The sequence below is a fragment of the Sitophilus oryzae genome, unplaced genomic scaffold (assembly GCF_002938485.1).
Source record: "Sitophilus oryzae breed Bouriz unplaced genomic scaffold, Soryzae_2.0 scaffold_1744_pilon_pilon, whole genome shotgun sequence".
NCBI lineage: Eukaryota > Metazoa > Arthropoda > Insecta > Coleoptera > Curculionidae > Sitophilus > Sitophilus oryzae.
In genome coordinates this window covers 1,086,047-1,112,705 of record NW_022146440.1, presented here as the reverse complement: position 1 = coordinate 1,112,705, position 26,659 = coordinate 1,086,047, and the positions used below count along the sequence as shown (strand labels likewise).

The 26,659-nt window shown below is 33.6% G+C and overlaps 1 protein-coding gene across 2 annotated transcripts in view; it reads left to right on the top strand.

Annotated features, from left to right (window-relative positions):
* The first annotated feature begins 325 nt into the window (after positions 1-325).
* Positions 326-26,659, top strand: part of LOC115881916 (elongation of very long chain fatty acids protein 4-like) — a 40,090-nt gene continuing 13,756 nt past the window's right edge. The window contains exons 1-4 of one of the 2 annotated variants that reach the window (XM_030899644.1): positions 326-501; positions 10,341-10,531; positions 22,410-22,487; positions 22,629-22,661. In XM_030899644.1, the coding sequence (XP_030755504.1) occupies positions 423-501; positions 10,341-10,531; positions 22,410-22,487; positions 22,629-22,646 (366 nt within the window). In that variant the 5' untranslated portion in view covers positions 326-422 and the 3' untranslated portion in view covers positions 22,647-22,661. Of the gene's footprint in view, positions 502-10,340; positions 10,532-22,409; positions 22,488-22,628; positions 22,662-26,659 lie in introns of those variants that run through there. The other variant, XM_030899643.1, reaches the window with a different exon arrangement.

The window sequence follows — 26,659 nt, the reverse complement described above, 5'->3', positions numbered from 1 at the left end:
AGCGTCGAAAAATACTATGAGATATGATGGTCTGAAAAAAAGGCATAGACCACTTTATTTTTGTGTGGCAGTATAAAGCGCTGGAAATGATATAAATATGTTCCAGATTTTCTTAAAGTTCGCATATCTCGTTATCATTTTTCCTAATAGTCGAATGTTTCGATAGTTTTTATTCGATAGTTTCCATTACTAGTTACTAAATTGTTGACTTGTTTGTTGAATAACATTACACCTATGATGGATTAAAAAACAATGAGTTTTATATCTCAAAATTTATAGAATATTAATTAAAATTTAATAAACAGTATATACAGCTGACCCCTATTTGCAAACCACAATTTAATGAGAAAGCAGTTGTAATGTGGACTATTCTGTTAAACATAAGAAAATATCTGGTCCTTAAATAGCTATAAACGAATAAAATGTTATTTACTGATTCTGTATTTAGACCATTAGATATCAGTAAAAGCTATTGGAATTATGTATTTTATGAACTAGCAGGTAAGAGAACTTATTTAATATTTTTGTAATTTACAAAATTGAACTTGTAAGCCAATATTAAGATTTATTATTCTGATTATTATTCTTTTAATTTATCTATAAGTAACTGGCGAAATTTATTTCATTTATCTACAAATAATTATCTAATATTCACACATAGAATAGTATCTAATTGATATCTGTAAGATTATGATTATTTATAATAAATACAGGGTGTCTCAGAAATAAGTGCAGATATTTTAACTGGTAGTATATTTCGACCCCAAAAACACGCCTATGAGGTTTTTGCGAAAAAAAAATTGTTGAAAATTATTTTTTTTACATTTTCAAGTAAATTTTAAAAAACTTTTTAGTGCCACTGTTTATTCACCTGAGATTTCCCTGCGGTCTATCTAAACCTTGCAGTGTTGCCACTTCCTACGTTATCCGCATTCTACATATTTCTATATTTATAAATTCACAGCAATTTTAAATTTCTACACCAAAAATTAGGACTGATGAGGCAATAATTCTCAACATTTCTTCATTCGGAAAGGTATTCAAAGTAATGTGCGCTTTTCAAGGTGTTTTGTAAATCAGTGCTTCAAATTATGAAGACGCCTATATGAAAATAATGTGTTAGAAATGGAGACTATTATTTTAGCAGTTATTATAATAGCATGCACAAGTAAAGCAGCACAGTGAAGTGTATTTTATTTAAGTGTGTATCGATGAAGAGAACCGTCACAGTTACATCGATCTGTCATCATCTTCTTCTTATAGTACCATCTTCTAATCAAGGTTGGCAACAATCGCGGCGAAACACTGTCTATCCTGTGCTGCTCGAAACAGTTCGTGTGAGTTCAGTCCGGACCAGTCTCGTAAGTTTTTCAACCAAGAGTGCTTGCGTCTCCCAAGTTCCTTCTTCTGCCTTTCCTTCTATAATCAACTTCAGAAGCTTTACTCTGCTATTGCGCATGACATGGCCCAGGTATGCTGTCATATTTACAAAAGTAATTCCCTTTCCTTGTTTAGCCTCCCAAGAACCTCTTCATTGCGTACATGATCTGTTCAGGGTATTTTCAAGAGTCTTTTCTAGATCCACATTTCAAAAGCTTCCAACCGTGTCATGGTGTCCATTTTAATCGTCCATGTCTCACAGCCGTATAAGAGGATTGAGTATACAAAACGCAGACGTATGTTGATGTTGAGTGATCGGTTACATAATAGGTTTCTCATTTTGTTAAACATTGATCTAGCCTGTTCTAGACGCGATCTTCTAAGTCGGGGTCAAGGCCCGATGTTAGCCAGGATCCCAGGTATTTGAACTTATTTACCGTTTCTACGCATTGTCCGTATACTCGTATGTTGGGTGGTGGAATATTTCTCCTACTAACACCATTATCTTGTTTTTTTCAGTGTTTATTTTAAGGCCCAATGGATCTCCTGCCCAAATCGTCTAGAAGTTCTTGAAGAGCCTCAGGGTTGTCAGCGATAATAGAGGTGTCGTCTGCATACCTATGGTTGTTAATTGGGACGCTATTTATTTTTATACTAATGCCTTTATCTTGTAGGGCCTTATCGAATATATACCCCGAGTATATATTAAACAATAAGGGAGACAGTACACATCCCTGACAAACGTTGTACTGGTATTTCGTCTGTTTCGTCTTGCCCTAACCTTATGTATGCTGTCTGATTCCAATATAGTGTTTTTAAGAATTGGATATCGTTCTTGTCTAGACCTTTTTCTTGCAAGGTATTAAACAGCTCTGTGTGTTCTACTTTATCAAAAGCCTTTTCGTAATCGATGAAACAAATGTATACGTCTTTTTGTTGGTCTCTACATTTCTGTAAGAGGACAGACAGGCCAAACATTGCTTCCCTGGTCCCCATTCCTTCTCGAAAGCCAAATTAACCATCATCTAATTCAATTTCACATTTTCTGAATATTCTGTGTTGAATTATTTTAAGAAGTATTTTTAAATCATGGCTTATTAGGCTTATTAATCTGAAGTGTTCGCATCTTTTTGCGGTGTTATTTTCTGGATAGGGACAAAAATTGTACTTCAGCCAATCTTGTGGAATCTCAATGTTTTTGTAGATTTGGTTTAACAGTCTAGTTAGCATAGGGATGTTTTCTTCATACGATCTGTCATAAGTATCTTTTATTAATGTTGTGGGTATTTTTTTAAATTTATTTTGCGTAATAATAACATCTAAAAAATGTAATGAATCTCTGCAATCTCTGTGTGTGTGTGATTTTCTGATTTATTTTTAAACATATACTTGCTTTAAAGAATGTATCCATTTTTCTCAAAGAGACCTGGTTTAAATTAAAAAAGTAGAAAAAAGACTCAAAGTCTCGGTCTCAACGTTTATACAATATTAAACTGTTACACGTGTTTCGCTCATATATGAGCATCATCAGACAAATACAATTAAAATCAATCCAAATACACGTTCAACAATTAAAACAACACTCAGTGTTGTTTTAATTGTAAAATGTGAACGTGTATCTCAGTGTTGTTTTAATTGTAAAATGTGAACGTGCATTTAGATTGATTTTAATTGTATTTGTCTGATGATGCTCGTATATGAGCGAAACACGTCTAACAGTTTAATATTGTATAAACGTTGAGACCGAGACTTTGAGTCTTTTTTCTACTTTTTTAATATAGTAATATAGTAGTATATAGTAGTAGTAGTAAAATATAGTTGTAGTAGTAGTAAAATATATTGTTTTTTAATATACTTGCTTGACTCTGCGGCAACACTGAGCGTCGAATTGTCTGAGATCCGAACATCGGTCCGGGTAATTGGATCAATGCCTTCTATAAAAGATCAGCTTACGGGCGGACTTTTGTTTATTTCATCAGCTGTACATACTTAGATATTGGGTTAGATTCTGTATTCATATTTCGGTTGATTTTTGGTATTATTTGTTATTGTAGTGCAAAAAACTAATTATTTTGGTGTTTATGTGACATAAAGTACTACTAGATATATGGTCACTATGATGGTCACTCTGTTTCTCATAAAAAAACACGAAATATTACACGTTTTGTAAGTGCATTTACCTAAAAGTGCCCATAAATTTTTTAGTTATCGTGCTTTTTGTGTGTGTTTTTTAAGACTAACAATTCATCAATAAAGCTAAGTGGTGTGTGTTTTTGGTACTATGCCTCATCTTTGTTGTGTTCCTGGTAGAAAGGATAGTTATACTAGGCAGCCTAAAGTATCCGCAAGAGCAAGAAAAGTGGGTACGAGTTATAAATCAAAACAATTCTATTGGAAATATCTTTAATAAATTTAAAAATAATATTCTCCCATGATGGTATTAATGAAAACTGGACAATTATGTTTATTTTATTCATATTGTGGAATCTCCACTCCAAGTGTTGTTGTTCAGCTTCGATAGATTCAAACACGTAAGATAAACACGTAAGTAGGTATTATGATCTAGGGAAAAATAAAGAATATGTGTATTAAAGATCATGAAAAAGATTATTATTTTGAGATCAAAATTAAAAAAGATTTTTGTAAGGACAAGAATGATAAAGTTTAAAAGAAGAATGTGTTTTTGTTTGATAATATAATGTATGTAAAGCATAACATATATTTGTTCAGTAATTTTTACTGAATAGTGTTGATTATTTATAATACCAAATGAATATCAAATATTTAAGTGATGGCTGAATACAATATGAATAAAATAACAATAAAATTGGTATATTTGCAATACAAAACTAAGTTTTAAGAATAAAGGTGTTACTAAAAATACTAAGAAATTCATATTTCTTTGTTTTAATTCGTCTAATGTTGTTTACATCAGAATTTACATTTTATGTAAGAATTATACCGTATCATCGAAAAAAATCGGCGTCTAGTTGGCTTGGAAATGAACATCGATGACATTCCCTAAATAATTGTACACATAAAATAATTAACTAGAATTTTACAATCTTGGAAAATTTGATATTCTTGAACCTTGTTTCTAAATATTCTAAATTTTTTTATTTTTTTGGGATTTAGGTTCGGGAAAAACGCTGATTAAGTTTTCATTTGGTTTTTCATTATTTTTATTTGGTTTAAAAAAAACGTTTTGGCTAACATTATAGCCTTCATCAGTGTTGTGTCATATGAAAAAAATAGTGTCGAATATATTCCAAAAAATTACATATAAAATATTCACACCACGCACCACATAATGTTTACTGCGTACTCCATAGTCAATGTAGATAGTTTTAGTGTTAAGAGTAATAATTTTAAAAAAATATGTGGTCATCTTTTGATAAGTTTATATTAGTATATTAATTGCAGTAAACATTATGTGGTGTGAATATTTTATATGTAATTTTTTGGATTATATTCGACGCTATTTTTTTCGTATGACACAACACTGATGAAGGCTATAGTTAGCCGAAACGTTTTTTTTAAGTATTAAGTTGATTTCAGTTCAGTGAATAAAAAGTAAGAAACCACTATTTATAAAACATTAATACAATCAATTATGGCGCGGCCAGTATTCTTTTATTAATTGACTCATAGAAAACTTGATTATGAGTTAAATTTTTGCTAAGAATATTGTATTTTTTAAATATGAATTATGTGTATAGATACCCTTGAATATGATTGACAAATATAGAGTAATAGTATTATTATACCGGCTGTATAGCAAAATAAATTATTTTTGTCCCCTAGTCCCTATATCATAAAACACTGTGCGGCGGTTCTCAAAATGTTCCTATTATTTTTTTTAAATTTACAAAGTTAAATAACTCGGTTATTTTTAATTTATTTTAAAAACGGTAAAGAGAAAATATGTCTCTTTTCACCAGATCTACCCCCTCTTAAAATATCTGCTCTTATTTCTGGGACACCCTGTATAAGGTAAATGTATTGTTATACCAGTGTTTGTCACATTAAGGTACGCGCACACTGCCCAGCGCCGCATTCGCCACACGCGCCGCACTCACCGCATTATTCGCTCTTTTGTTTCTTTTTCCCCTGCTACATCCGTATTTGCCAATCAAATTTCTCATCAGTCGCTTCCGGAGTCCTGTATGCAATGATAAGCATGTTTTTTTAATATTTCTCGACAATGAATGACAACGAACAAGAAATAATTATGAGCTCCTTGCTAATAAAAAAAGAAGAAATCACGAGAAAGAATCGAAAGTTACGGGTTTACAATATTTGCAAAATTTCAAAATGAGCCATGAAAAATTTGCGAACTTTCTTAGCATACTGAATTTCTAATCTCCTCTTCGGCTAGTTCGATTCGACTACCCGCGTAGAGTGGAAGAAATTGCGTGTGACGTCAGCAGCACTAGCCGCATTGACCGAAAATCATTCTGGCCCAAGAAGAAGAATGCTGGCCGCATTTTCGTCGATGCGATTCGTGCGGCTCTGGCTAGTGTGCACACTTTCATTGAAAGTAGCGCAAACAACACATTTTTCTTCGGTCGATGGGGCGCGTGCGGCCAAAGAATATCTTAATACAATAAATTATAATATTCTTTGGTGCGGCTCTGGTCAGTGTGCGCGTACCTTTAAGAGAAATTACCAATACCTATGGTGATATATCCAAATTGTAAATGTTAAATTACTATTACTATAGACTATTCTAAAAGGATTAAAATAATAATAGGAACACCAATTAATTATTTGTCTTGTCTATTGCAATTTGTCTATTGGAATATTATTTACCTTGGCATGTTGTTTTTATTTAGATATCTGTTAAGTATATTGTAAGGCACGTTACTATTATTTAGATATCTGTTAAGTATATTTATAATATTATTTCTTTGTCGATAAAGATTAGTGACTTTTTTTTTCGGGTGGCGCTATCATTTTTACATTCTCTTTTTTACTTCTTTAAAAATCCTGGGTAAGAAGATATCCGCTATAATGAAGTCAAACGAGCAATGCTGGCGAAACCATTTTTTGGAGAACCATTCAAAGACATCTAAATGGATAGACAGAACACTCCATTCATAAAACTCAATTATTTAGAATCATACATGGTTTGACACTTTTATGTGAGTTAAAAAGAGACATGGGTACATAAATATAACAACACGGTTGAGTTTCGTCTATCTTTCTGTCATTTGGCTCTGTCAGTGGCGTGACGATGGCGTGATGTTTTTTTTTATCAAAAATTGATGAATTTTATCAAAAATTGATTTGGATTGCCTCAGACCAATTTTCCATTATAACTAGTTTTGTCCGAGGTCTAACTGAGGGTAACTCTAATTTCACAATCGAAAGCGCCAACAAATAAGAAAATATTACGTATTTTTTATAATAATCTCAACTTATAACTAAAAGTATCTAGATACGCTATTGTAAGCATGGCTAAAGCCCAAGCAACACAGATAGTTCCAAATCCCTTCTGTTTCAGAGTGGCTACCAAAACATAGTTTCTGGGTGCACCCTGTTACCTAATTTGTCACTATATCCGGTAATACCACTGCAAAGTGTTTTTGGATAGTATCGGTTACCATCCTGTTACTAGTCATTTGGAATTTAAACACCCAAAATTATGGTAGCAAATGGGTTGTTGCGTCTAGTAACTGGGACTACGCAAATCCTTTCATTGTTACCACTAAGTGGCAAAATCTACATAGTGACAATAAATACAGAACGGTTACCAGCCTGTGCTACTAAAATGGGTGTATAAAGTACTTGTTACTATATAGTCCCATGCTTAGTCACAGAATAGTCGCAGTACCCTATATTTTGGGTCTTAAAGTTACGAGGCATTTGGGTACTAATTGTTGGTCCCAAAATAGTAGCTGCGACTATGGTCTGTTACTATAAAGTAACGGGAACTATATTTCTATTGACGTCTTGCTACTATAAAGTTGTGGAAACTAAAAAATATTTCTTTATAGTAGCAGATCGCGTATTTACCCATCCTGTCCATTACCACAAGAATAAAGATCAATAAAATTGTTTGTTCACTGCGCTGCTAGTGGAACTTCCTAGAAAAGTTCACCAGGATAAAGGGTTTATTGGATTAAATTTAGAGAAGTATGACTGGGCTTGATATCACAATAAATTATTTTAAATCTATTTTTGAAAATTCATGTATTTATTATGTATAATTGTCGTATTTTTTTATATATTTGTAAAGTTCTTATAGATGCATTTTTCTAGGAATGTCGAGTTGGTGACTACTGATGAATTTAAAGATAAAACAGAGCTCAGAGAAGAAAGTAATATCAGTCAGGAACTAGGCATTGAGCCTTAAAACACCAAATTAGCAACGTTGCTTTAACAGATTTACTTGGTTAGGTTAGGTTAGGTTAGGTTAAAAATGAAGGCTTAACATCATTGCCAGGAAACAGCAGGACTTTATTGAGTACACCGAGATATTGTGCCATTGTTCCAATGAAAAATGAGGAATTTTGGCATAATGGAATAAGGAAGATTTTAGTAGCACGTTTATCCGAAGAGAGCAACCTAGAATCGGCGTCTCTAATTTTTAATGTTGACGGCTTGCCTCCATTAGAATTTTGGCCGATACTCCTAAAAATGCATGAATATCCTTGCGATCAACCCTTTATTGTGGCGAGTTAAAACCTCCATTACAAGAATTTTTACATGATTTTGTAACAGAATTAAATGAGATTTTGGAGACTGGAATTGAAGTAAATCAGATTAGGGTGAAAGTAAAAATTCGATTTTCTCATTCATCATTTTTTTTATTCAATTGTTTTTGGTCACTTCATGTTTCAACGGAAAAGACAACTTTTGATCTTTAAATGGCACCCTCAATATTTTTTACTTAATTCAATAGAAAATGACACTCTGAATAGAATGACATATCATATGACATTTTCTCATATGGTTTATTTGAAATTGTAACATCGGTTCATAACGGCAATTTGACTCGAAATACCAAGTGTGTGGTACCAAATTATTCGTAAAAAATGCCTTTTCCAAATATTCTAAGTCATCATCGTTCTATTTGAAAAAATTGAGATATGATTAAAAATACAATTTAGGCATCTTTTAACCAGTCAGGACAAGACACGAAAAACATTAATTGATCAAATATATTTTTCCAAGGCTCGTAGATAAAAAATTAGTGTTCTTAAATTGTTTTGAGATGAGAGGTAGGCGGAACTTTATAGAAACATATGGAACTATATTGTCATAAAATGCGTGATTGTCCGACTTTTTGGGTGTTCAAAGTAACTTTCTAGTTCCAGTAGTTACCATAGTGTACAAAATTTAAATACATTTAAGAATAATAAAGTTCCAAAGTAGTAACCGATACTACAAAGTAACTTTTGGGTAGTAACAACTTAATCACTGGAAGTAGCGGATCTTTTAAAGTAAAAAATGGGTAGTCCCTGCTACTTCATAAGGAAGAGCCTAACTTTATCGTAGCGAAGTGTGCGTCAGCCATTTTTTACTGTCAGAAATTTTTTAATTAAATTTATTTGTTAGTATATTTTCATTTTTTATTTATTTTCCCAAGTTTTATAGTGCTTTAAGCATTTATTTTTCCAATTAGAACTCGAACACACTTTCATGCATTACGAAATATTATTTTTAATATTTTTGATATTATTTTTTATCCTTAAATATCTACAAAATTGAATTAATTCGAAGGCGCGTTAAAATATTTCCATCTAACTCGGTAATATTTGTCAGTAAAGTGACGTGCGTTATAATATTAGTCCTGGAAGTGTCCGAAATACGCGATTAAAAACCATCATTTTCCTCATAAACATAACACATTTTATTTCAAAACGTTTTTTAAAAGTAGAGGTCGCTAGAAGAATGTTTTGCTACTATATAGCAGCAGTTACCAGGCGGCTACCTAGGGGCGACTAGGCCGCTACGTATCAGGATAGTGACCGCTACTACCCTTTCACTTTACAGTTACGAAATATAGTGGCAGCGTTAGTCCCTGGGACCACCCGGTATACTACCCAGTTACCCTAAATTCTTCCCCATTTTAGTAACAGTTACGTGGCGGAACGTAGCCGTCGATAGTGGCAGTCTACTTGATGGTCGCTTTTGTAGTCCTAGAACCGTACCTGCTACTATCTGTGTTGCTTGGGAGGTAAAAAAAACGTAATGACACTTACCGTCGTAATATCAATTCCGGGTTAGAATAGTCCACCTTTTTACAAACTAAGCACTGGCGAACCATTGTAGATGGTTAAAAACTACTTTAAATAGTTTTCTTTGCAATAAACCTTAATAATTATTAGAAAGTTCTTCAAAATATACAATAACTTTCAACCACCGCAGAAAACTCACAACCGCGCTCTGTCAAATATAAGTTGAATGAAAACAAATGAAATCGTCAAATGTCAGCATAATTCTTAGAGATTTTGACAATTTCGTAGTAAAGATGAATCCACAGCTATGCCGGTAGTTGTCATTGTAATTTCCCTAATATAATTTAATTAGAAAATTAAAAATAATTTCAAAGGTATAATCCTGGCACAAAATATTTATGTATTAATTAAAGTTATATACCTATACAAATATTTAGTTTAACGTTTCTATATATGTACCCAAAAACACTAATAACAATAATAAGATTTGGAACTCAAACTGTATTCTATCACATACCGCGTAAATCTGTCATCATCGATTTTTGGTTCAACACGGTTCGTGATCGCAATAAAATGTAAATTGTTTTGTCTCCCTTTATTTAGATGTCTTTGGAACCATTAATAAATTCAATGTCTGAAGCGTTTCTTTATTTAGATATTACCTATATTAAATCGTTTTAAGATAAAAATATAAAATCTAAATTAAGAATAATGAATTAAATAAGTATCTGGTATATTTTTGATATCTAAATATATGTTTATCATTATTTTCAGATTCTAGAACAAAGAACTTATTCCTTGTTAGTAGTCCTGCAACAATATTACTAATACTCGGTTCGTATTTATATTTCGTACTGAAATGGGGACCAGAATTTATGAAAAACAGAAAGCCGTACGAATTAAAGAAATTGCTTATGGTGTACAACGTATGCCAGATTATTGTAAACGTTTATATATTTTTACTGGTAAATAGAAAGTTATTTTTTAAATACACTACTAAATATATGTACTATATCATTTTTATAAGACCAGTGGCGTAGCTAGGTAACCAAGGGCCATGGGGCAAATTAAAAAATGGGGCCCCACTGCTATGTAAACTGATTAGGTTTTATCAAATAAAAATATGAAATATACAAATACTTTAAAAATACTCAGCTACTACATAAATTACAATTAATACTTGGTGTGGGTTTGGCTAATAAGACGAAATAGAGAAGATTCAAGGGTTTATTATATAAAGGTCGGGCCTACCAACTGACTAAATAACAATAATTATATTTACAATTTTTTTCTAGCTTTAGTTTTCGCAAAAGTATCAATGACTTCGCTAAAATCCAGGCTTGATGCGGTTTTGCTTTCAATTGCTATTAGCGATAAGTGTCCGAGTCGAGTTTGGCCCATATTATTTGTTAAATAATTTTTTATTATTTTTAATTTGCTAAGTGACCTTTCAGCTGCTGCAGAAGCAGGGGTGGTTGGGCCATATGGGAAAACGGGAAAATTCCCGGTGGGCCGGTGGGCCGGTCCCGATCAGCGCTCAAAAAAGATTGGATTAGCAAAAATTAAATGGTTCATCTTCTAACTAAAGTGACGTAAGATCCTTAGTGACTCCATAACTAACTAATCAATTTTCATCAGTATAATCGTCAGTTGATTTTAAACACAAACACCAATTTGTAAAATAACTATTGTAAAATGTCTTTCTCTGGGACACATAATTTTAATAATCATCTGTTGTTTGTTCGGTTTGAAAATTTTTATTATACAAAGGAACAAATATTTTCAGGGCTGGTAGATAAAATAACATAATATATTTTCTTTATCGAGTTTCAAATAAGTCCAATCGAATTATTAAAGTTTGTAAATTAAAAAAAAAAATAGATTTTTTTTTTAAATTTGAGCCAGCTCAATTTTTCGGTATTTGCATCTCTTTTAGTGCCGTAATATCAGAGATTAAGAAACTATACCGTGGGAAAATTTGCGGTGAACAGGAGTTCTAAAAAGTTTTCTAAAATATACAGAAGAATTTAAAAGAAAATGCTCGATTTTTAACATCTTTTTTTGCAAAAAAAAACTCATAGACGTGTTCCTGGGATCGAAATATACCACCCCTGAAAATATTTGCACTTATTTTTCACTCTGTATAGTTTTACCCAATATTCTTTTATTAATAATTAATAAATATGACTGACTGGCAGCAAGAAAAAAGAATGAATATCATTAGGTAAATTTAAAGAGTCTCGATCTAAATGTATACTAAGAATACGGTGGCGTAGATTGAGATAACTGGGGGCTTCGGTGCAATATTTTTCGAGCTCCCCTTTGTAAAAAGGTGGACCAATTTGACGCGAATTCTGCAGTTGACGGACAAAACATCTATGCTTGGCTTGAATTGGGACGGAACTAAAAGCCAAGTCTAAATTGTTGTTTAAAATGTTGCTAAAATGAGTTTGCTAAATATTACTGAGACAGCAGAGAAGAGTTAAATAAAGTGTAAACTAGATTAGATAATAAAATATTAATATGTCTCGAAAATCCAAATATTCTTATTATGGACTGTAACATAACATTACATCAGAACACATTTATATCCACTGCCTAGGTATTGCCTAGGTTCTTCTCGTTTGAGTCATGGCTCTGATCATGGCATTGTCATACAAGATGCCAAATGTACAAAAGTATAGAGGAAAAGTTTCATGATAAGAACTATATAATAACCTAAAAAATGCTGCAGTTTTAACGGCGACCGCGGTTCATTCAGTTAATAACACGTGTACACGAGGAGGCTGCTGCTGTAGCAGAAAATAGAGAATTTATTTCTAGAATGTGTAAGAAAGTATATACCCGAAAAGCTTAAAGTAATGTATTTCAGAGGGGATTGGGTCAGCTGAACTGAATGAATCAGGAAAGTTTCTCAAAATCGTGACTCGTAGCCTATTCAAGATCAAATTACCGTTATCGATAATGGAAAAAAAGCAGTAGAACCCTGTAAAACTGAGCCATTTTGTAGTAAAAATATCAGATGTCCGACCCAATATTGGTCTTTACGAAAATTTTGATCAAGACAATTTATATTTTTTTTTTAAACCTTTATACTATACTAAAACACCATTACTTATATACAGGTTGTCCCAGAAATAAGTGCAAGTATTTTAAGAAGTGGTAGATCTCGATAAATTAAACATAAATATTTTCTCTTCATCGTTTTTCAAATAAGTCCAAAATAACACAGTTATTTTACTTTGAAAATTTCCAATTTTTTGCTCAAATTTTGAGAATGGATCACTGGATCTTTTCTGGATTTTCTTTCTTGTAAATTTAATCTACTACCTATGTTGCCATATTATCAAGAAATTATGTTTTTAACTAAAAACTAAAAAAAATCCAAAACATTTTTCAAAAAATTCCGAATTTTCAAAAATTTGCAAAAAAAACCTCATAGGCCTGTTTCTGGGCTTCAACTATACTACCAATTAAAATACTTGCACTTATTTCTGGGACACCTTGTAGTAATAAATAAAATACGTTATGGTCATTTTGTTTTTGTGGATTTGGGCCGGTTGTCTGTTTTTCCCGGGCCGGTTTCCACTTCCCCATCCACCCCTGTGCAGAAGTGACAGGAATTGTAAAAAATAATAACATTGCTGTAAATACTATAATGTAGGTCGCATTCTAGCACTCAATAGTTGCTCATTATTAAGAGTTCAAGTTGTCAGAATAAATTATACATACGATTTATTTAGGGACTTGGGTATTAAAAATAGATACTAATCTGTTAAAAATTTTGTTTTTATTATACGAAGTAGGTATATTTGTAAAAACTAGTACTAGATTTTTTAATAACTTATAGTGGCAGATGAGTTAACATTTTTTACATACAAGTATATAGGTATATAAATAAATTGATATTAAATATTCTAAGAGCTTGTTTAGATGGCGAAGAATGTACAGGGTGTCCCATTTTGGTTGAAATCATACGGTATCTCAGTTATTACTAAAAGATATAGGAGGATGCGGTTTGCACAAACCTTAGTGTTACCACGTTTAACGGTGGAGACCATGAACGATCTGCCCGCCGACCTGAATTAATGTACCTACTGCAGGTGACTTGCATTTTTTCACGATATTTCGCGTTATACAATGAGCTGTAGCCGAAATCTATAGATTTGACACGATTTATTGACTTTACATCAATATGAGTGGTAAAATCAAATAAAATTGAACCACTATATTAACCAGTACAAAAAAGTTTATTGACAGTAGGTACCTTACTTACTCGTGATACAGCATTAATTTTAGTTCTCAAAAAAAAATCTTAACTCGAATTCATAATAAAACGCACATCGATGAATAATAAAACGCACATATTACTATCCGTCAAATTGACAACACTGCCAACCTACAGAAAGAATTTAGGGGAATTCTCTAGGCATAACTTTTGAATTTCTCTCAACTGAGTTGTCATGATTAAAGTAGGGTTGCAAGCTGTCAAATTTATTTTGAAAATGGGAGAAATTTCCAAAAGTTCATTTCGAGATTTCTGGTAAGGATTCAAGGACCCCCTGAGCTTGAGGGCCCCGGGACACTGCCCCGCCTAGCCTCTAGGTAGCTACGCCACTGTATAAGACATTGGTCATTCACATGAACAATGATATTATTTTAATACAAAGGACGTGTATAATTTTTCATAATGCACTAGTAAGTAATTCCAATAAATGCAATTAATATTAATTTGCACTTGAGTTGGATTTGCAAATAAATTCGTTAGGTACATTTGATTATTTTAGGCTCGTGTACAAAAACAGCTATAATTATTTACAGTTCTTACCAAATAAACTTTTAGTAACGTGATTAAGCTTGACCGGCACAGCGTTGCCCACTTTTATATATTTTCCTTGAATCAAAATATTTTAGGATAAAAAAATAACTAAATTATTAATATATAAACAGTTATTATTTACATCATCAAAACTCACTTTCTTAACAGCACATAAAGGACATAAGGGCCATTACCTACTATTGCTTTTCCGTTTAAAACTTTCTAATAAAGTTGCGATGAGTTTTTTACGGCTGTTAAGCAATCTTGTACACTTCGTACTAAAAGAGGTTCCAAAAAGAACAATGTTCGACTGCAAGATCTGTTACTAAACATTTTCAAACTTAAAGTATCACAGCACTATTTATTTAAACCAAAAAATACAAAACCAAAATGTCAAAAGGAATGACAATGTCAGGAAATAAATAAATGCAGTAAATTGACATTTTTTTACAGCAGAGCTACCACCTGAATCCCCAGCGTGAAATTTAAATTCCAGTTAGTCAGCACGGCGCCAAATATGCCCATGGTGCAACAGTGAATTTGAAAATCGCGCCTTCGATTACGCAACTAAAAGATTAATTGATATGAAATATAAGTCAACTCAAGTTATTTTCCCTCAAGTCAAGTTAGTAAGAAATTCAGTAGGAAAAAAGTGAGTAGGAAATTCCTAGCAAATATTATATACATACACCAGCTGTATAAGGAGAAAACATATACCGCAATACTGGAATAGCGCCAACATTATTCTAATTCTACCCGTAAAACTGGTAAAGGAGTACGACAAGAAGACTCGATATCAATTCCCAAAGCCGTTTACAGCAACACTAGAAGAAATCTTCAGTAACTAGACTGGACCAACATAGGATTAAAAATAGATGGAGAATTTCTTAACCATCTAAGATTCGCTGATGACATAGTCCTAATAGCCAATAGTCCTGAGGAACTACAAACACAAATTAACGAACTAAAACAGTCAGCAATAAAGTAGGTCTCAAAATGAATTTAAGAAAAACTAAAGTAATGTACAGGGTGGGTCAAATTCGACGCTTTTAAATGGAAACACTCTTTTCTATAGGAGATAGACAAAAACTAATATCGGTGTCTGGAGCTCAATTTTTGTCAAAAAAATGATGGTGAAAATCGCATATCGATATCTGTTACCGTTTCGGAGCTACGGGGTGTTTTTCAAAAATATGCATTTTTAACAAATCGCTGTAACTTTTTTGCTATGAAAAATTTTGTATTTTTATGAAAACATTTCCAAAGCACCTTTTTACGTAGAATTTAATGGTTTAAGTATAATTTTTTAAAATTAATAATTTAAGATTTATCAACAGAAAATTAGATTTTTTATATAGGACACCCTGTATATTTTTAATCTATTGAAAAGAATTTAAAATTACCTTTCCAAAAATATAACACACTTGATATTTTGCTCGATTTCTCTTCGAGATATAGAGTATATAAAAATTCGCCCGCTTTAAATAAGTAGGCTTTGAACGGCACCAGCTGTAATGCAAAAAAATTCTAGCTGTGAGCATCAATTAAAACGAAAATAATATTTGCTATGAGAGATGCAGAATTTTATAACAATTTAAAATATATTTAACCAACATCAACACATTTAAACTATATCTAATATCAATAAAAATAAATAGCAAACCAAGACATGAGATTTTGCTACAGGTGCTCGACATATCGACCGTCTTCTGTTATGGACATACGGGGCAGTTTTTGAAAATTACTCGCGGAATTCATTAACTCAGTGGGGGTGAAAAAATGAGTGAAGTGGAGGTGAATACCCCCTCATAACTGCGAAGTATTTCTAATTCTTGTCTACATTATAAGGATGAATAAGGAACCTTTTTGCAAATATATCCATATAGGATTAGATCCATGGGCACTAAGTCAGGCGGCCTCGACGGCCAACGGCTGGGATCTTGGTTAGATATTCAATTATTTTTGAAATTGGCTGCAAAAATTTGCTGATAACTTCAGCGTTCAGAAGCGGTGCGTCGTCTTGCTGGAAAAATATGTTTTGGAGTTCCATTAAAGGCATATCATCAATAAGGGGTCCAAAGCCTACTAATTAAAAGTGGCAAACTTTTAAAAATTCTGTATTTCAAAGGGGATTATAACAAAATATCAAGTGTGCTATATTTTTGGAAAGGTAATTTTAAATTATTTTCGGTTAATTAAAAATATAGAGGGTGTCCCAAATAAAAAATCAATTTTTTTGTTGATAACTCTTAAATTATTAATTAAAAAAAATATACTTAAACCATTAAATTTTACGTAAAAAGGTGCTTTGGAAATATTTTTATAGAAATAAAAAAAAATTTATAGCAAAAAAGTTACAGCCATTTGTTAAAATTGCACATTTTTGAAAAACACCCCGTAACTTCGAAACGGTAACAAATATTGATGTGCGGTTTTCACCATCATATTTTTGATGAAAAATGAGCTCCAGACACCGATATTAGCTTTCGTCTATCTCCTATAGAAAAGGGTGTTTCCATTTAAAAGCGTCGAATTTGACCCACCCTGTACAACGAACTAGTAGACAGAAAAGACATTCTAATAAATAACACAAAACTGGACATACTAGAAGAATACATATTATATTTGGGACAACTAAAACACAGTTCGGGATCTCTACTAGCAGAAATCAACCGAAGAATTAAGTTAGCATGGAGTATTTATGGCAGAGACTCAATTATATTCAAATCTAGAATGCCACTTTATCTAATGAAGAAAATATTCGACCAATGTGTACCACCAGTCATGACATATGAATGCAAAACCTGGACTCTTAAAACGTTTAATAAATAAAATAGATAAAAACATTCTGATATGTGTATAACTATGACTATTTAAGGCTAGAGTTTGTAGTTTGTCCACCGACAAAATCCTTGACAGTGATACTAATCTATCCTTGATCATAATACGTGCCTATTGCTGCTTGGCCTTGATGGTAGTTCATTTATAACTTCCTTCGGGCAGACAGCCTTAAACAAAGTTGACAAGTGGTGCAGACAAGAGAGACGACAGTCAATGCTCAGAAAACACAAATTGTCAATTTTACAAAAAAGATAGCACCAAAAGGCCTAAAACCACCAGTGCTAGGAGAAACGGAGATTTCATTTGCCAAAGAAACAAAGTATCTTGGGATATTTTTGCTCAAAGGCTTACATGGAATACTCACATAGCGAAAGCAACACAGAGGGCTGCCATCTCTTTAGGTAGGTGCAGAAGGATGTGTGGAAAAAACTGGGGACTTATCCCTAAAATGACTCTATGGCTATACACAAGGGTAGTAAGACCCATGATAACCTACGGGTCGGTGGCGTGGTGGACAAAGACATCGCAAGTGGGTGCGGTAAGGCTGTTAAGTTCCACACAAAGGCTTGCGTGCCTGTGTGTAACTGGGGCCATAAAAACCACTCCTACAAATGCGATGGAAGTCTTGTTGAACTTACCACCACTACATATTTTCATACAAGGCGAAGCCAGATCTGTCATGCACAGGTTAATTCACGGTCAGCAGCACATAAACCAAACGCATAGTACTGCAAACCAGAAGCTAATCGAAGAGCTAAAAGCAGACAAAGTATTGGGATTACCAATTGATGCAACAGCTACTAGGTATAGCTTCAACAACAAATTTAATATAACCATACCAGGAAGGGAAGACTGGTGTAAAGGTGTACCCATTCAAGCTGAGGCAACCTGGTATAGAGACGGCTCAAAAACGTCAGAAGGCGTAGGAGCTGGGATAGTAGGGCCGAAACAAGGGAGATCCTTCCACGTAAGCCTATCCAAGGATGTCACAATTTTCCAGGCAGAAATAACGGCAATCCACTATTGTGTAGATGAAATAATAAGGCAACAAAGAACAAATCGTTCTGTAGCCATCTTCACAGCGGCGCTAAATGCACTCAGCTCCGCGGAGGTCAATTCTAGACTAGTGTGGGACTGTGTGCGTGCTCTGAATAGTTTGGGCGAACGTAGCACTGTTACGTTGGCCTGGGTGCCAGGGCACGAGAGTCACAAGGGTAACGAAAAGGCAGATCAAAGGGCCAAGCAAGGCTCATCAATGCCATTCATAGACCCAGAACCCTTCTGCGGCGTTGCAAAGGCGGTCACGAGAATGGCCACGGAACGATGGGTGGCCAACAAATCTCTAGAATGGTTTGGTTTGGAATAGAATGGTGGAGAAACTCACCAGGGCAGAGGCAGGCGAAAAGGTTCATTGTAGAACATTCGCCAAAATTCACGGTAGACTTGATAAGCAAGGACAGAAAGACAGTCAAAGCTGTAGTAGGTCTACTAACAGGGCATTGTAAGCTAAAGAGGCATCTAAAGCTGATGGGATTGACAGACGAAGCTATGTGTAGGTTCTGCCAATCTGAAGAAGAATCGTCAGAACACATTTTATGTCAGTGTGACAGTCTGACAAATGTGCGGTTCCCGGTAATAGGCAATGAGAGGCCATTGCCAAGGAGCTACATGGAGGGTTCAGTCTCCAAGTTGCTAAACTTTGTGAAAAGGATAGGACTGGAGAATGTAATCTAAGGATCAGAAGAGGACCACAATAGATCTGAGAAGGTCGCAGTGGATCAGGCCGAAAGCCACCTCTAAGAAACTAATCTAATCTAACTTCCTTCGGTGTTTTAATCGCCACAAGTGGTGGGTCACCTGTCACGGCGCGTCTCTCCTGACCCCTTATTTGGCGAGACTCTCCGCTTCTTGGTTGCCCAGCACATTGCTCTGGCCTGGCACCTAGTACAGAGTGGCCTCGCCTTGACGAAACCAGGACAGCGCTTCTCAGCAGTCCAACACAGTTTTAGATCTCACGATTGCATGGTGATGCTTTTTAAAGCAGAGTCAGAGTATATCACGATATCTCCTATTGGTCTATCAGCGATTTTCCCTCGTATAGCCGCTTACTTTATAGCGTAAACCTCTACTTGTAGAACATTACAGCCATCCGATAGCCTTAAATATCGTCGGATGTCTAGTTCCTCTGAGAAGATGCCTATACCTGTGCCCCCTGAAGTCACGGAAGCATCTGTGTAGTCTGCTATCTCTTGAGTGTTCCTTACTAGGTTGTTTTCCCATTCTTTCCCATCCTTATTTTTTCTCCAAAATTATGTTTGGTGAGCATACCTATAGTCCGTTTTCTGGTCTAGCAGGTGTGGACTCGTGTTCTCCATGATTTTCCCTATTAGTGGTAATATCCTATCGTTTTATTGTAGTCTGGTTCCACTGATTGGATTCCTTTAATACTAGGGCACACTTAGCGGTCAGATCCTTCACGAGCCAGTCGATTGATTGCAAGTCCAGAATTACTTCTTTGATAAACATTTAACAAAATGAAAAATAGATAAATCGTCAATGAAGGGAGAGTTTTATTTTTATAAGCGTAATTACGATTGAGATACAGTGTAATCTCGTTTCAGAATTCAACATCATAAACATAAGTTTCTTTACTAAGGATTATTTGAAAAAATACTTCGTCTTGGAGCAAATAATTATTGCTTGCCTCCTCATTCCTACAAAATAGATTGATTAACCTAACCTAACCTAACCAAAACAAAATTCATCACAGAACTTTAATACGCTGATGACTGTGCTCTAGTTGCAAATACGTTACAGCAATTGCAATGCCTAACCAAAATCATGTGCATTCCTTCGGAAGATCACAACAATGCTATAAAAATCAGTGACGGACTATTGGAATATGTGGCGGAATTCAATTACCTCGGTAGTTTGATTTCGGAAAAGGTCAATATTGACTCGAAGTTCAGCACAGGATTAACAGCGCCTCTAGAGCGTTCTGGAAATTAAAAGACAGAGGGTTTTCTACAATCATGACTTGAGCACAAAAACGAAACTTGCAGTGTACCGAGCAATAATAATTCCCACCATGATATATGGAAGCAAAACCTGGGTGCCGTACCGCCGACACATGAACGCATTAAACAAGTTGCAACAAAGACATCTTAGACAACTCTTAAGAATCAAATGATTCCATCATGTCTCAAACGTATCGGTCCTTGAAAAAGTTAACTGCGAGAGTATTGAAATCATGATTACAAAGTCCCGCTTAAGATGAGCTGGTAACGTATGCAGAATGCAAGAAAACCGGATACCAAAATCTCTGCTTTACGGTGAGCTTGTAGACGGTAAGAGGAGGCCGGGTGGACAACTCAAAAGGTACAAGGATATTTTCCACGAAAACTTAAAGGGGATTAACAAGCAGAATGAGTGGGAAGAAGCAGCTCACAATTGAACGGAATGGAGAAGAACTGTAAACTCTGTTAACAGCGACAACCAAAAACTTTTTGAATGAGATTTTTGAATGTCTGGAGTGCGGTAGACAGATAACATCACGTATCGGGCTTTTCATTCATAGAAAGGCTCATGAAAGAAAACGCCTTGCGTGACCATCTTCTGATGCGTGTCAAATACTCGTCAGCGAGTAATGGCAGTATGTATGTATGTATGTACAAAATAGAAATCAGCAAAGCACATTTATGTTAGTATGAAGATGTTGCTAAAATTCTCCACCTTCTAATGGCTAATTCTATGAAGAGCTACATAAAGATTTTACACACATATAAGGGAATGAGTATAAACAGGTTTTACTGTACGATGTCCTTTTTAAATTTTACACAAAAATCTACTATTGCACAATTTGCATGCTTTTGGCGCAAAAAAAATATAAAATTATAATTGGGCATGCTTAATTAAATAAGTCAACTAACCAGTACATAATTTATTGCAAAATAATCTCCATTGCTACATATACAGGGTGTTTCAAAACAAATGCGAAAAACTTCAGGGGTTGATTCCTTGTTCAAAACAAAGGCTAGTTTGCTTTATGAACATTGGGTCAAAAGTCAACCATTAGGGAGATATTGTGGTACAAAGATGGCGGAAAAATAATGTTTCTATTTTTTATCTTGAAAACGAAAAGCGATATACTAATGAAATTTTATGGAAGCATTACTGTTATGAAAACACACTTTCTGGTAATTTTTTCACTTTTTTAAAATAAGTGGAAGGGGTTGAAATAAACTACCCCTATCATTCTTGTTAACGAAATTTAAAGAAAAATCTTATCAAACACATGCATAATTAATTTGGATAGTTTAGTTTATTTAGGATCTTTTTTTATCTCTTGTGTTTTATTGATAAAACTCACCGATTTGAAATTAAAAAATAAAATGTAAAGCATTACATGTCAGGACAAAAAACATTTTTAGATAAAGAATCAAGTGAGCTGCTGTAATTTTTTTAGGAAAAAATCTAGTTGGCCGCTGTCACTTTTTAGGATGTTTCTAATATTATTTTATCTGACATTACTCTACTGCAATACGTTATTATCTTACGATCAATTAATTATTCCGAAGCCTTTTTTCTTTATGTGAAAATGTTTTTTTTGTCCTGACAGGCAATGATTTACATTTTATTTTTTAATTTCAAATCGGTGAGTTTTATCAAAAAACAGAAGAGATTAAAAAGTTTCTAAACAAACTAAACTATCCAAATTAATTTTTTTGCATGTGTTTGATAAGATTTTTCTTTAAATTTCGTTAACAAGAATGATAGGGGTAGTTTATTTCAACCCCTTCCACTCATTTTAAAAAAATGAAAAAATTACCGGAATGTATGTTTTCATAACAGTAATGCTTCCATAAAATGTCATTAGTCTATCTCTTAGTTTTCAAGATAAAAAATAAAAACATTATTTTTCCGCCATCTTTGTACCGCGATATCTCCCTAATGGTTGACTGTTAACCCAACGTTTATAAAGCAAACTACCCTTTATTTTTAGCGAGGAACCACCCCCTGAAGTTTTTCGCATTTGTTTTGAAACACCCTGTATACTATGCCCATAAATATTAGGTTGTAGTTTGAAAACAGTAAAATAAGTCTTAATATATTTAATGAAGTCGTTGCTGAATTTAATTTGATTTTTGTTTTAAAAGTTGAATCTTTTTTATTTTTAATTTTAGGGTGTTAAGGTGTCCTATACTGTCAACAATTTTTTCTGTATGCCAATTGATTATACAAACTCTGAATTGGCACAACTAGTAAGTATAACTTCTTGCTTTGGTTCTCTTGTAAAATATGACATGATTTATAAAATTTATAATACTTAACTAATAATTTCTGTTGCATATACAATAAAAGCTGAAATAAGTAGCATAGATAATGAAATGAAACAATTTTAGATTGGAAAGTGCCCATAAGGTATAGAAATATAAAAATATATATAAAACTAAAAAATAGTAAATACTATACAGGAGCCTTTAACTGTGACCCACTATTATAAATTATAACAGATATTATAGGTATTATGATAATTATTTTTTGCTTCAAACTGCTGCACTTTCGTAATATATTTTAGGTATTTCATACGCATACATGTCCTTATATAAAATAAAGCTCCTTAAATTCAACACAACGTGTTTTATTTATAAAATTAAGAAAACACAAATAAATTTGAATAAATAATATTTGGCGACATAATACCGGAAAAAGCTGATCTGCCCCGAAATTATCAAAAGCTTTGGATCGCGACTTTTGCAAGAATAACGTCATATAGTATTTAGATTGTTCTTATGGGCACTTTCCGATCTAAACTTGTTTCATTCATCTATGACTATGTCTATACTATTAAAACCAAGGAGGCCCTAAATTAAGCAAGCTCCGACGTTGCCATTTAGGGAAACACGAAAGAAAGCAAACATAAAGGTTGAAACCAAAGCCACCAGGTTTGATTGTATTGGTTTAAACCGTTTCGTTTTTCTTTTCGTGTTTCTCTGTTAAGTTTGGGGATATATGTGAAATATATCAACATCGACGGAAGACAGTCCTACACGTTGCGTCTAACGTTGCAACCAACATTTGATACAGTTTTCGATACTATTGCAATTGACAAATGTGTCTCCAACACGATGCTACCAACGTTGGTTCCAACGTTGGACGCAAACCCATATACGTATTACTTTTTACAAATATACTCAGCCTAATCTCCAAAAAGTGAAGCCCAAACAGTGAAAGAACAATATGGAATTCTGCATAAGTCTATTTCACCCGGATATTCATTTAACTGAGCATGCCTCACCTGAAGAAGTTTTCATTGGTCGATGTTTTTAAAGGGAAGTGGTTGACTGACATTTCCCCTAACCTTCAGTTTTATTTATATTTTTATTATTTATAACACATTATCATGGAGTTGGAAAAATATCAAAAAATAGTTGGAAACAATAAACTAAACAAAATCACTCTTTTACGCGCACAAATAAAAAGTAATCCAAACAGAACTAAAACAACAATCAATCGGAGTTTGGCGCAATCGCAGTTCAATCCATATCCGGGTGAAATAGACTTATGCAGTTTTAATATGGAGCTGGGTTATGTTGTCTTTTTCTTACGGCACAGAAATTGCACACGGGGTTAAATAGGGAACCCTGAGTATATTTGTAAAAAGTAATACGTATATGCGCAAACCTAACATTACATTTGTAGAATAAACTCAGTGTTGTAGGTACCATAGATTAGGTATCCTATAAGTATACAGAAAAAAATCTTGTCTCTAATTCGTGGTATGAAAATTGTTTTTTATGACGATGAACAAACGAGTAAATTTTCTTGTGCGCAAAAATAAACTCCCGTTTAAACAGCGTAATAACTGGGCCGGTCGCAAGGCCGGTCAGGCGCTGTGCACAATTTTAGAGGCCATAAGTGGGTGTGCTTGTGCGCATACTACCTAGTAACCTAAGTAGTGCGCAACTCCGGAAATTGGAACTACGAAAAACAATGCTTTTGACGATAAGTTTATAATCTGTGGTTGTACGAACTCTTGGCTTGAGCAGATATGGAGTATAAACGCAGTATATACAGGGTACTACAAATTCGAGGTACGAGCATTGGTATCTCGGAAACCGTAATAGATACGAAGATGGTTAAATTTGGGCAAAGTTGCCGCCTTGGGATGTTCACCAAAATGCCATCAAAAAAGTTTTAAAAATTTCAAGGATTGCTGAGTTTTTTGAAAAAAATTAATTTTTTTGAAAATTAATTTTATTTTTTCCTGTAGTTACTTTTTCAAAAATCAAAAAACTAATTGCACGTTCTCTCAGCCACTTTATTAGGGCTATCTGATAGTATTATTAGATTTTCAAATTAGCTGATAATTTTTTAGATACAGATGCCAACTTATGTTTTTTAAATACGGACCTGCATTTTTTATTTCAGGTTTTGAAAGAACTCGGTCTCCTGAATACAATGATATGCCACACTTTATACTTTTTTTTTTGTTTTGGGGTTACTTTAACAGCAACAAAACTATTTAATTATTATTTAAAATAAAAAAACTCCGACTCTGGTTTCTTAAATTATTTAATCTGATTATATTCATAGCAACAATACTGATCAGCGCTAATTAACATTGAATAAGGAAAATCGAGCCAATTGGAAGATTCAAATAAATAATATCCAGGTCAGAAATTTAAAGATATTATTTTTAACTTTTTTATTGTAAATCTGAAATCTCAGTGTGTGATCTAATAATATGCATAATATTAATCGTAGTTATTATAAATAAATCAACTTCTACTAACTAGTTTTTAATGTTCTACATGTTTGAAAGGGTTACCACCGTCCCTATATTGCACAAATTTATTTTTCGCTCAATTTTATTTATATCTCTTTGAACTTTCTTCTTATATTTCCGCATGCATTTTGTACTCTTTATTGTAAATGTTGAGATGAATTGATTTCACTTTTACAAATGACGTCAAGTAATATGTAGCCTCTTGGCGATAGGTCCAGGAATCTCGCTGAACATTATACTGCTCTACTATTTCCAATCCATCTTCCGGGAAAATTATTTGATTGTTTATATTATATTATATTTATATTAATTATTTTATATTATTTTATTGCATTTGATTTTCCGTACTCAATGTTTCACCCCACGTCATTGTTAAGTTTAAAAGCTTATCAATATTGTAATGATGAATAGATTAAATATTTAAAAAAAAACAGAGCTGAACTTGAAATTAGTTTAAATAAATTGTGTTCAAATGTCAAAACAAAAAAAATAATATTAAGTGTGGTACATCATTGTATTCAGGAGAGCGAGTTCTTTCAAAATCGGAAATAAAAAATGCAGGTCCGTATTTAAAAAAATTAAGTTTGCCTCTGTATCTCAAAAATTATCAGCTAATTTGAAAATCTAAAAATATTATCAGATAGCCCTAATAAAGTGGCTATGAGAATGCGCAATTAGTTTTTTGATTATCTAAAAAGTAACGACAGGAAAAAATAAAATTGATTTTCAAAAAAATCAGTTTTTTCCAAAAAACTCAGCAATCCTTGAAATTTTTAAAACTTTTTTGATGGCATCTTGGTGAACATCCCAAACCGCAACTTTGCCCCCATTTAACCATGTTTGTATCTATTACGGTTACCGAGATACCAATTAGAATTTAGAATTTAGAATGAGTGGGAGGGGGGTTAATCACTTCGACCTTACAGATCCATTGTGTCCCCCTTTCTTGAATCATAACTCATCATACAGTCCCAGGGCTTTGACAAAAGCCAGTATCTGGGACGGTTTTATAGAGGGTAGTTCTCCATCTCCAATATCAGTCGTACCAAAATTCATGGCACGAATGGTTGTCGTCTCGGCGCACTCAGTGATGAGGTGTACTGGTGTTTCACCATCTTCCCCACAGAATCTGCATTCGCCGTTTCTTCTTAGTTTCAATCTACTGAGGTGTTCATTGAGGAGACAGTGTCCTGTTAAAAACCCCGTGACAATCCGAAGATTGTTCTTACTCAGACCCAGGAAGATCTGTGATTTTTCTTGATCATAAGCCCTCAGAAACTTCTTCGAGTGTCCTAGACCATTGCAAGATTTCCATTCCAGGTTGCGGATGGAATCTTCCAAGTTCTTGAGTTCCGCCTTGAGTTGGTTACCGCTTGGAAAGCAGAACGGTTCTGGTCCAGTTAGTGGAGTGTTCGCTCCTTTCCTAGCTAGATTATTTGCTTTTTCATTGCCTTCTATCCCTTGGTGAGCAGGCACCCAGTGTAGGAGGACTTTGTTTTCTTTGCCTAATTTAGGATAGAGATACCAATGCTCGTACCTCGAATTTGTAGCACCCTGTATATATAAGTGCAGTTAAAAACGGAAAATTTTTAGTAGAAAGTAACAACTAATTTACATATCTAATATAAAAAGAAAATTTTAATG